Here is a 12,283-nt window from a genome sequence, read left to right on the forward strand (position 1 = left end):
TATTGGTAATGCAGAAGTGTGTGCAAGCTTCTTGGAACTTCCCATGAAAAAATCTTATCTCCAGGAGCAATATATATTTTTCAAAGGCAACAATAAGCACGGGCCTTTAATATTTAAACTTCCACAGAGGAAATTGCATTTCTTATTTGCAGGATGATTCATTATAATTAATCTCCCCCTTTCCTATTAAAAATGCTTTGTGTGTTCTGTTTATTTAGCTTAAGAGCTTAGAGCGTTATGATGCAGATATACTCCAAATTAAATCATGACAAGCCAGCGACACCCCAAGCACTCCATTATAAAGTACTTCTGTCTGAAATTTCTGAACTACACTGAAAAGATTTAGCAATGATCCCCGTCATTCCACCTCTTTTTAGATCAGCCGGACCCACAGGAAAGCCACGCATTAAACTTCAGCTGACTTACATTAAAACCTTCTAAAATCCAGGTTGAAATTACCTTGGGTCCCCATCCCCAGTGCACTGCTACAGATCAAATCCATTTTCATTATTTAGCTCTGTAGTTTGGGTAACAGCTTCAGCACGGAAATTTGACCCCAAGCAAGATGCATTCTGAATAATACCTAAAGACGCATGCATGGCACGGTGCGAGGTGCCATGCTAAACAGCTCGGCCCGAGCAAGAGTGGGCGACCAGGACCCATCGGACCATCCCAGAGGGGTGTGGTCTTTGGGCTTTTCTACCAGAATCAAAACCAGTAATGAATTTGAGGTTACTCACTCATGGATTCTGTCAACTTGGCCATCGTTGTCATTTCTTGTTTGTGCTTTTCCTGGAGATGAGAAGAAAAGACAATTACATCCATACTAGGTCTTAGATGGGCATTGAGACAATGGGTCGGGGACAGCTGTATCCTTCTCCCTTCTTCCCCCGAGGTCAGCTTTGGTCACCAGTGATCCAATAAATAAATAAATCCTCACATTATCGCTGTGTTATCAGGAAGTCACTGAAAAGAGATTTTTAGGGCATCAGAAATTTCCCATTGCTCCTGGCGACAAGCGTCTGGCACACCGATCTTGGATAAATATACTTAGTGATGCACGACTGGTTTCCAAAACCTCTCTGACACTGGATTTTTGACATACATATGCCAAAATTTTGCTCTCTATTTTCTCCCCTGTTGAAGCTTTTTTTTTTTTTTTGGATGCTTTTTTGAGTTGATATTTTTGTAGTCATTTCGTTTCCAAAAAACGACATAGATTTTCTACACGTCTCTTGGTCTTACTTTCTTGGGTGCCTTTCGTGTCTTCTGAAGGTCATCACTTTTGATGGGTTTATAACCTCATCTATTTTTGGGCTGAAAACATTTTGTGTCACCTGGGATACAGGGTATAACTTAGTGCCTTTGAGAACCACACCGATACCAGAGAACTTGAATCAACCCACATTAAAAAGGGACTTTGGAGCTATTAAGAATAATGGCCAGCTCTACTGAAAAGCTTTCTTCAGTGTCTTTGAGGTTTTCGTAATGACCTTGGGTTCCTAACATGAATACTCATGAAAGCACTGGCCATTGCTATTTTACTGTTTAGCAGTCTTATTTTGCTGATTGTGAAAATAAAACATGTTCATTATTTTAAAAATTCAAAAAAAAAAATGCTGAAAGTGGTAAGTCTGACAACCTATTTCTCTCATCTCTTCACACCCAAGAGATCACCGATACATTTGAGGAACGGCCTAGGTCCAGGTCTACCCCTGTGGGGATGGCCGGAGTGGAAATGCAGCCCCTGACACTGCATGTCCCAAGCTGTAAGCCACTGCTCCTTCACACCAGACCGTCTTTCTGTGTCAGTGAAGGGGAAGCACATTATCACTTTTCAGCAGGTTAGAACGAAATTTCCTTAGCCAAGAAGTTCCCGTTTAACTTATTTTCCATGATTTCTTCCTTTCCCATTTAACTATTTCATAAAACACCATCGCAGGCATCTTTGAACCCTTGTCTTTGTGAACTCAGGCTGTTCACAAAGGATGACCACGAGGATGACCCAAGGTCAGTTATGACTTGATCAAAAGTGTGGCAAACACTTTGACACCCACTGCCCGTCCTCACAGGACGGTGGCCTTTGACAGAGAGGCTGCTCCTTTCCTTGAGTCTTGCCGACTGGCCTGGGGCACTGGGCTCCTCTCTCAGCCTGTGACAAAGTCAGGGTAAAACTCGGCATCTTGTTAAAACCCCATTTCCTTTTTCTGCCCCGTTGCTTATGAACGGCCCGTGTCCTTCTCACACAATCAGGCCGTTAAGTCCCCCTATTGTGTGGTGGCAGGATCACGGCTCTTCTGTCACCGACATTGGGCTCGTTGACACCCAGAGTGGCATTTACTTCCCTGTGGGCCTTGTACAGTGTTGAGCCCACTGCAGCCACTCGGCTGGCTCCTAGGTGGACGTGTCACGGCCTGGGTGTTGTGGCCCCGTGAGCAGGATCGTCATTCACCCTTCTAGTGTCACTATTCCCAAGCAAAAGGCGTAGGCTTTGACTAAGGGGCACAGGTGGCCTTGGTTGCCACCAGCCCGTGGTGCACAACAAGGAAGCCAACACGCTGCCTGTGATTTCAACCATTAATTGCCCTTGAGAACAGAAGCGGCAGAGGAGCTATAATCGTCCACCCTGCCTGCTGGGACATTTTAGTTCTCATGGTTTACAGGGAGAGGCTGAGAACCAGCCCAGTGTGGGCCAGTGGAGGCCCAGTGCGTCCTCTATGGAGGCTGACACCATGGCAGCCAGGTTCCCATGTGTGTGCACCCTGGCTGCTCAGTGACCATCACCCAGTGGGCTATGTCGACGCACAAGTCACCACAGCTCCGTGGCAGGAGCTCAGGGACATCGTCCTTGACCTGAGGGAGCCTTGTCCAACCTGGTCTGCTCTCTCGCTGGCCCTCAGCCTCCCCCTCGGCCCAGCTCAGCTGTTCTGGTCCCTTGAGCTCTGCTCTCGCTCTTGCTCCCCACCCTGGGACTCTTTACCTTCCTGCTCCGGTTCCTCCTGTCCTCACCTGGATCACCGATCCCTTCAGATGGCCCCTCATCTGATGGCCACGGCGGTGAGACCCCGTCCCCCACAAGCCGCAGGTACCCAGGCATTGGATCCTTCAAAAGCCCGTCAAGTTCACCTGCATTCTTGTGTATTATGTCACCCTTTCCTCCCTGGGGACCCCAGGACCCTGCCACAGTTGGGACCCCAGTCTTGCTGATGGGTGGTCCTGGCAGCTATTTGTGTTCCGCCATGGTGGCTATCTTGGTCCCAGAGACGGCGAATCCTGCGTGGATCAGCATTTTCCTGTTCCCGTAGTTAAAAGGAAGCTTCTGACACTGAGGGGGGAGGGGCCCTTCCAATCCTAAATTTAGTGCTCTCAGACCGACTCCTCTGTACCACCACTTATGGTGGAAATCGTGACATATGTTTTTGGGTAAGTAGTTTAGTCATTCGATTGGATGTCTTTAAACTCCTTCTGTCCGCTCCTCATTATCGCAGAGTTGATGTTTGCAATCCCGTGGTGTGGATACCCGATACAGCTTTTACATTCCCTTCTTGGTGGCAAGCAAACTCTCCTCCATATTCCACAGCCAAGAGTTTCCTTCACAGTCAACTTCCTGGTTGTTGGATTTACATTACTGGGGAGATCTCGAATTACAGCGTCGTAAATCTGGAAGAGGCGCTGCTGGAGGCGCTCAAGTGTAACCCACCGCGCGACAGCCACAGAGCTGGAGCCCAGGAGAGTCGCGAGCCAGGGAGGCCCAGCGTCGTCGCCTCTTCCTCCTCCGCCCTAGATCGCCACACTCCCTCATTCTGGTCTGTCCCACATGCTGTCCTCTAAGGTTCCCGGGCTGCCACCTACCTCTGGCCTTGAGAGCGCCCCTGGGGCCCGTGGAAAACACGCACCTGACCCGAGGAGACCCTCTCTTCTGGTCCTGGTCAGGGCTGTCCTGGGCCTTCCTGCCCTGGAGGCACGACAGCCTCTGCTCGGACGCCCTGGCTTCCACTCCATCCTGGCCCTTCCCAAACGTGTCCCCCAGAATTCCACCGGACACCACCAATCTCTGCACTTTTCCCGACTCTCTATGACCCTCCTTCCTGAGTTTTATTTCCAAACAACTATGTTCACACACAAATGCACCCAGGTGTCGCATGGCCGAGTTTGTTATGGGGCCAGGGCTTCTGATGCCCTGCAGGATGTCAGCACCACCCCAGCAGCTTCCTGTGGGCATTCCTGGCAGCCCCACCAGCATGGCTGGGAGGTGAGGCGTGGTGGACCAGAAGCCCGGCCACTGCACGTCCCTGGTATCCTGGTCCCGCCCTCCTACTTTTTTGGTCTTAGTTTCCGGAAGTTTCAAGGAAGTTCTGGGGTGCTAGATGCCCCACAGATATGAATGACTTTATATTTTTATGTATCAGTTAAACAATTTTAAGTAAAATATTAAAAATTGAAATCAATAAAAACCACACACGTATAAACACCAAAGAAATGGCCTGCTGCTTGCTGGGCACCCACTCTGACTGTCCCCCCACCCCACAGCTGCCAGACAGGTGCCTGGATGTGCTTCTTACAGGGGAGTGTGGCTCAGTGGTGTTTTAAGGTGAAAAGAAAGAAAAAACGCAGCCAATCCAGATACATTTGCTCCAAGAACTTTGATGGAGAATCTCTTTCCTCGGGGAAGCCCGGGTTTCGTGCTGGAGGTCAAAAGCTATATCATCGTCCCTGGAAGCCAGGGATGCAGGGCCCTCCGCGTCCAGAGGGAGGGTCGGCTGTGGTGGGCAATCCCTGTTCTCACTCCCGGCTGGGTCCTGCTGGGGGGAAGGTCCTGTGTGGAGGAGGGGGTGGCCGTGGAGTGGGGAGGCCTGGGCGGGGCGCTTCTTGGCCACTCTCTAGAACTTGGGAGCTTGAGTTTTGTCACCTGCAGAGTGGGGACACGTGGAACCCGCCCTCCCTCCCAGGCAGCTGTGAGGAGCACGCAGGACAAGGAGCACACCTGAGTGCCGTGTCCCCTGGTCCTCCCTCCCTTGGTTGCCGTGTGGGGCCCACGGTACGGCCTTCTCTTGCTATCTGAGGACAGGTAATGGTGACCTCGGTCTGAAATTTGTGCTGAAAACAGCAGCTATTTTCCCTGGAGCTAGTGAGACCCAAGGCCACCAGCCCCTCAGAGGACCACTCCTCAGGAGGGTGGGCGGTGGGCAGTGGGCGTCCACGCAGCCCACGTGCGCTGCCCTCCTCCACCAGAGCCAGGGGGTCCAGAGCCTGCGTGGAGATTCTGGGGGAGCCCCTCCCCCTGTCGGGGCATGAAGGAGGCGTTTGGAGTAGGGGGAGCAGGCAGCAGTCTCAGTCCACAGTGCCGTAGGGAAGGCTAGGGTCTCGTCACAGTCTCAAACGTCTCAGTACAGCACTGAACCTGGGCAGGAATGAGGTCTCCTGTTCTCTTTTCTGACTGTATTCTCTCTGCCGCATCTGGGAAGGTAAATGAGGGCTCAGCAGTTTGCTCAGGGAGTGTGTGTGTGTGGTGTGAGTGTGTGTGTGTGTGTGCGCACGCATGGTGAGTGTGTGTGCGTGGTGTGTGTGTGTGCAGGTGTGGGGCTGGGCTGGGGCTTGGGGGTGGCTGGGGGACTGGCTCAGGAGCGTGCTGTTTTGGATGGAGACAGGGGCTTTCCTGCTGCCCAGGGCTCCTGGGGATGTTTTTCTCTCTAGAACGCGTGCTTACAGTCACCAGGAAACTGTGAGTCTGCCCCCTCCCACCCCGCTGCGCCACAACCTTGTAAAGGAACATTTATGCAAAGCAGGGGCCTAAATGCCATTTTATGACCTCATCTCCCTCAAGGGACCTCAGATGCAGGGGCCCTCGGGTCTCCACCCTGCCCTTCAGGTTCTGCATGAGGAGCTGCAGGCCTCAGCACCTCCCTGACACTAGGCCGCGGAGGCCCAGGAGGCCGTGGAGGCACACGGGCCTAGCTTCAGTGGAAAATTCCACATCCTCAGGGGCAGGTGAGTGTGGGGACAGAGCAGAGCTGGGCGTCAAACCCTGGGAGGCTCCCTTTCACACCTGTTTCATCACGGTGCCACCTGCTCCCCAGGCACTGGCCAGAGGGTCTGGGACTGCAGAGCTGCGGGCAGCAGGGGACCCAGGCCAAGGCCCCCCCTGGAGTCATCCTGTGCTGCTGCCTTCATCACATCTCCAGGTGTGCACCAAGCAGAGCAGGTGTGAGACACAGGGAGGAAGCTGCCCGGCTGGACTTGTGGGCAGGCAAAGAGGGCGGCATGTGGGCTTCCACAACTGTCCTTCGCAGCACTGAGGGGAAGTGGCCCAGGGCTCTACAGGACATTAGGAGAAAGAGGGGTGGAGGGGGAGGTGGAGGGGAGAACGAGAGAGAGCAAAGACAGAGGAAGAAATGCCAAGAACAAAGGTCTCCTTCACAGACCAGGCAGGCTTCACCGAGGGAAGGGAGAGAGCGATGAGGAAGGGGGAAGATTATTCCAGAACATTCCAGATAGGGAAGCATCCTTGGTGTGTGAGGAGCAGCAGGTAGTGGGCGGGTGAGTCACGTGTGAGAGAGAGAAGCGAGGCCAGGGAGTGGGCGAGGAGGGAGGCAGAGGCCGGGGGAGGAGGCAGGGGCTGAGGCTGGAATGTGGGTGAGGCTCTCCGTGATCCTGCTGGTCAAGGAGGGTGGCTGGGGGTGTGGGCGCCACCCAGAGAATGTTTGCTCCTAGAAGCCAAGGGGACAGGGATTTAAAGAATGAAGAACTTTCCATCAGATGGGGTACAGAGGGAAGGTGGCTTCCGTATCCTCGGTTAGCGGTTCCCAAGGTGAGCCAGGTTATGCCTGCACAGGAGCATCCGGCTGCAGCGGCCCTTGACAAGGGGCTGGGCCTTTCACAAAGGCAGAAGAGGGGGTCGTGGACGATTTTACCATAAAGACATGACCCGCGGTTGGGGAGACGGATGTGTTCACCCTGATCTAAGCATTTGGCACCCTGCACGGGTATCTAGACATCGTGCGGAATCCCATCAGCACGTACTGTGTCCATGTTGTTACGTCCCAGTTACATTTAATTCGAAAATTAAAGAAACAAGATTCTCAAAGTGAACTGAAGTGTACACGATTCAGGTTAAAAAAAAAATCCATGGGGGTATTTGCAGGGGAAGGGAAGTCCTTAGAGGACAGGCCAGCAGGGTGCTTTTGGTGTCATAGCCTCTCTGCAAAGGGACACAGAGCCCCTGTCTCATCAGATCTCTTAAGTACAGTGGCCCTGCTGGGTTTCCCAGGACGCCATCACTGTGGCCTTGTTGAACAGACTAGGGAGGGTCTCAATGCCCTGAGGTGTCAGGATGTCCCACCAAAGTCAACGGATCATTCATGGCTGTGCTTGGGCTAACATGGCCCTAACCCTAAGGGTCAGTGTGAGCTTGTGGGTGGAGGAGTGGGTTGGATCCTCATCCTCTGTGCTTTCTTGAAGTCCAGGGATCTCATGAACTTCGGAGGGAAGTGGATTGTGGGAATAAGACTTAGAATCTGCTGGACCTAGGGCAGCAGGGTCTCTGCAGAACCCAGCCCTGCCGTGTCCTCCCAGCTGGAAGCCCCGTGGACCAGCTCCTGACTCTCAGCATCAATACCCAGACAATGCTTCCTCAATTCCCCAATGCAGTTAGTTTCTTGGAATATTGATGAATGACTCACTTCTCCTTTCCTAGAGCTCCTCAAAATATAAAATATAGGTCACCAAAACCCCGTCCACAAGTTTCCTTTAAGGAAACACAGCAGACTGCAGAGGCATTGGGGTACCTGGGTAACCCGAGCAGGCGGAGCCCTCGCGCCCCGGCAGGCCCCCGCTGTCCTTTCCCAGACAGGGTCCCCTGTTCTGCAGATGCACCTCTCACGGGTATCTAGCATTGGAGGACTCAACTGCAATGCCAAAATTTCCTAATTTGCCTAAAATTTCCTCTGGGTCTCATTGTGCTCAATCTTTGGCCTCTCTTCTGGGCCAGAATCTCTCTGAGGCCTCTTGTCTTGCCTCTGGGGCCATCTTCTAGGAATCCTTCACCTGAGAGTAGCCAACGCCTCTTCCACTGCCTTCCTCCGGAGCACACACTGCCAAACCCTCACTGTTCACAGAGAGGAAAGGGAGCCGATGCCAACCGTTCCTTTCCTTCCCTTGACTTTTCCTGTTTGCCTGGGATCCAAGTTGTGGGCGCACTGGGTCTTCCAGCAGCTCACCTGCCCATTTCCAGCTCTGCCCCATTCTCTGTTGAGTCAGGACCCTTCCCTGAATCCCTGGCCCCCGCCTTCCTCCCCAGGCCCACCTCCTGCTGCTTCTGGGTTCTATTCTGTGCTCCAGGCTTTAAACAAGCCCCTCGCTGCCCCTGAACACGTGTGCTGCTCCATCCCTCTCTCTTCCTGCTTTCTTCACTGGTCAAGTCAACTCCTTCCTGTGCAGTGTGACCTCCTGTCCAGCGTCCTCCCTGGGTACCCCACTCCCAATGCCTGTCCTCTCTGCAGCCCAGCATCTGCGCCCACTTCAGTCACAGGACTTGCCCTTCTTGGAGGCATGGCTTACCCAGCGGCGGAGCGAGCCAAAGAAAAGGGTCTTGACAACTTCCTGACAGCTGACCAACTAGAAAGGATGGATCCCTTTGTTTCTAGAGAAGAGGAAACAAGATCCCAGAATAAAGCTAAGAAATAAATAGAACAAATGGGGTTTCACTGAGCCTTTGTGAATTTCCAGAGCTGGGAGACTGACTGATCATTTGTCCAGAATGTTCCGGAGAGTTTTCTGCTCCAAGAAGCAGTTGAATAAAGTGACCAGTACAGCCCTTCTGAAACTGTCTCAGAGGTGGCACTCAGAGTTGAAGGAGAAAAAAAACCAACTGATTCCTTTTGCTTTCGTTTATGTAGAGCTGTTTCTTTTTTTTCCAATCAGAGGTGGATGGTGGGGTAATAGATCATGTGGGAGTGATGAGAGAGTAGCAAAGAAAAGGCCAGATTTTGACGAATAAGGAATGTTTGGGGAAAGCAGTGCCTGACCCAGCAGTTGACCTAGATTGAAGGAGTCACTCAAGTGCAGCGGGAGGTGGATGCGGCCCCTGGAATGCTTAGTCTGGGCTGCAGGGTTGTGTCAGGAAGCCATGCGGAGGCACCGTGGCATTCCTGCCTCTCAACTTCTGCCAACCATTTCCACTGGCAGGACCCAAGCTGGCTTCCTTCCCCAGGGCTTGCTGCGTGGTGCTGCCGGGAGACGGTGGCCATGTTTCCCTTCAAGAGCCGGTTGGGCTGTAGTGATGAGAAAGTGCTTCACCCATTCGTGGCTCAGCCTGTGTGAGGCTGCAATAAAGCACAGCTTTGGGGAGGGTATGGTCAAGTTTTGCAGCAGGAGATTGCTCCCATGGTGAGATTTAAGCTCCCACTACTGGAAACTCATGCAGAGTCCCTCACTTGGACAGGGAACCCCGGGGACCAAAATATGCCTCCTTCCCTAAGCAGATCACCCAGGGGCATGTGGTACCCAGGGAAGCGATGAGGGTGCTTGTTCTGAATGGAGCACCCCACTCTGCGCTCCGTCACAGCCTGCAGGAGGGACGGCTGAGAGCGCTGGTCATTGGAATCACCCAGAATGTCAGCTGTAACTTCCACATGCCAGAAAGTGTCGGGCATAAGGACAGGTAATTTTCAAACCTCTCAACTGTGTCAATAGTTCTGAAAAAGACTAAGTTGGAGGAATGTTTGAAAAATTCTCCATATCCAAATGTGATACTTCCTGGGGCTGAAGTTGGGAAAATTTTAGGGAGAGAAGCCGTATTATTTTATTGTTCTTCTTTCACATGTTCTCAGTTCAACCTTCCACCTGGGTGGAGGAGTGGGAGGGGATGAGAAGACCCCGTCCTCAAGTGCCTAGTAATTGATTCTCAGCAGCAGAGATCTTTGAGAAGGAAAACCAGGAAACACCATTTTAGTCCCTTTGTTGTTGTTATTTTTCTACTTCTGTTTTTCCCTCTGCTTATAATTTCTCTCTACTCATAATTTCTTGATTCCAGGTTTTGAGAAGATGGGATAGATACTTTTCCCTGTTCCTCTTACTAAGTATAATTTAAAAACTCAGACACTATACATTGAGCAAGCATTAGAAGATGGAACGCTGAAGCCGAGAAGTTAGACCAACTAGGGACCTCGAGACCAGGAACAATGTAGGAGTGGGTTCTCTGGGTTTTCTTATGCTTTGTCTATCTCAGACTGGACATCAGAGGGGCCAGCAACTTGGAAATGTCAATGGATGCAGAGAAACCTGCCCTCTCCAGCCAAAGGACCAAGAAAATGATGGCTAGCAAGACAGAGAACTTTGTGTTCTCTCTACTCTAGCAAGGAAAAATGGCAGTTCCACTATGAAAACCAAGGTCAGCTTGGGACCTTAGGCTGCTACCAATGACCTGCTATCAGGTTCTGTCTCGGGAGACCGAGTGGGGCGTTGGGATTTTCATGCCTGTGGAGTGAGACTCACTAGAGAGCATGTGTGGAGCTTGCATTCAGGGCACTGGCCACCGTACCACCACTCAAGGCCACTCCCCCAAGGGGTCACTGGAGCCCACATGGGAAGTAGTAATGAGGTTATTTCCCTGCCTCAGCCAGCGGGGTGTCCCTGGGGCCCGGTGGGAGTCAAACCTTTGGTTCCCAACCAGCAATGACAAGTCTCCTTTACTCACCAGCTATTAATTGAGGCTGAGCCCTGACTAGGGAGCATGGAGATGGTGCGTGTCTTGGCGCACCAGGAGGAGTTCAGAGGAAGTCTTTTGTAATACAGGGTTTAAAGAGATCCATCCTTGAGGCACAATACCTCAAATGTCTAGGTTTCAATTAAACAAAAATTATGTCACACCAAGGAACAGAAAGAGCTCAAACTGTAAGATCAACATCAACAGTGACATGGCACAGATTTTAGAATCATATCACAAAGCAGGTCATCATACAAATGCCTCAACAAGCAATTATGCATGTGACTTAAAACAAAAAGTGTCTCAACAAAGAGACAGTAAGTCTCCAGGGGGAAAAAAATTGAAGGTATAGCAAAGAACCAAACACAAATTTTAGAACTAAAAATTATGTTGACTGAAATAAAAAATTCAGTGCTGGGCTCAACATCAGGATGCAGATGACAGAAGAAAGAAGCAGGAACTAGGTGATAAAACAGTAGGAATTATCTGATCTGAACAAGAGAGAGAAGGTAGACTTAGAACATTAGCAGGGTCTTAGGAATATGTGGGCTATAATGGAAGATCTGACATTTGTGACATACACTATCAGGAAGAAAGGAGAAAGAAGGTAGGGCTGAAAAACCTTTCAATATTCAAAGGAAAAATGATTGAACTTTCCAGTACATATATTGTGTAATGCCTAGAACAACCACTGAAAAAGGTAAACAGAGAGATACACTCAAAAATACTATGGATAAATCAAAACTGAATTCTAGAAATGTTCAAGCAGCCCAGAGATACTCAGGACAAAGAAAACAGGGCACTATAAAATGTAAAGAACAAACAGAAAATAAAAAAATTAAGTGGCAGACCTAAAGCTTAACATGCTAATCATTATATTAAATGTAAATTTCTTAAGTCTACCAATCAAAAGACAAAGAGTAGCAAAGTGTATAAAAAGCAAAGCCCATTATATGCTGGAAATGAAACTTATTTTTAAATGAAACTCAACTTAAAAAAGACAAAACCTCCCTTAAAATATAATGATCAGGTAGGTTGAAAGTAAGTGGGTGGAAACAGATAGACCACATAAACATTAATCAAAATGAAGCAGTTGTGGTTGTATAAAGTAGACTTCAGAGCAAAGAATATATGAGGGATGGAAAGGAAGGGATGGAAAGATTCCAGTACACAGAAATAAGAGCTCAGCCAACCAAGAATACATAGCAATCCTAGGAGTGTACGCATCCAACAACAGAGATGCAAAATATGTGAACGAAACCGATAGAACTGAAAGGAGAAGTGGAAACATCCACAAGCACAGTTGACGGCACAATTTCCAGAACAACTGGGGAGAAAATCAACGTGGACACAGAGATACTCAGTAGCACTATCAACAGAACCCGGTCAGTATTCCCAGCACCTCCATCCAACCACAGGAAAGTACTCTTTCCTTTCAAGTGCCCCCTGAACACACAGCATTAAGGACTGACTTCAATCTGGTTCACACGTCACAGACCCCAGTGAACAAAAGAATTGAAATCACGCAAAGTGTGCTTTCTAACCATAAGGAAATACCATAAGGTATTTTTTAAAAATCTT

General features: G+C 50.2%; 1 protein-coding gene across 2 annotated transcripts in view; it reads right to left on the minus strand.

Moving 5' to 3' along the window:
- Positions 1 to 12,283, minus strand: part of Kcnj6 (potassium inwardly rectifying channel subfamily J member 6) — a 261,499-nt gene that overhangs the window by 198,114 nt on the left and 51,102 nt on the right. For both annotated transcript variants that reach the window (XM_021725296.3, XM_021725297.3), the window contains exon 2: positions 741 to 792. In XM_021725296.3, coding sequence (XP_021580971.2) covers positions 741 to 774 — 34 coding nt within the window. In that variant the 5' untranslated portion in view covers positions 775 to 792. The remainder of the gene's footprint in view (positions 1 to 740; positions 793 to 12,283) is intronic.

The sequence above is a fragment of the Ictidomys tridecemlineatus genome, chromosome 3 (assembly GCF_052094955.1).
Source record: "Ictidomys tridecemlineatus isolate mIctTri1 chromosome 3, mIctTri1.hap1, whole genome shotgun sequence".
NCBI classification, from domain to species: Eukaryota; Metazoa; Chordata; class Mammalia; order Rodentia; family Sciuridae; genus Ictidomys; species Ictidomys tridecemlineatus.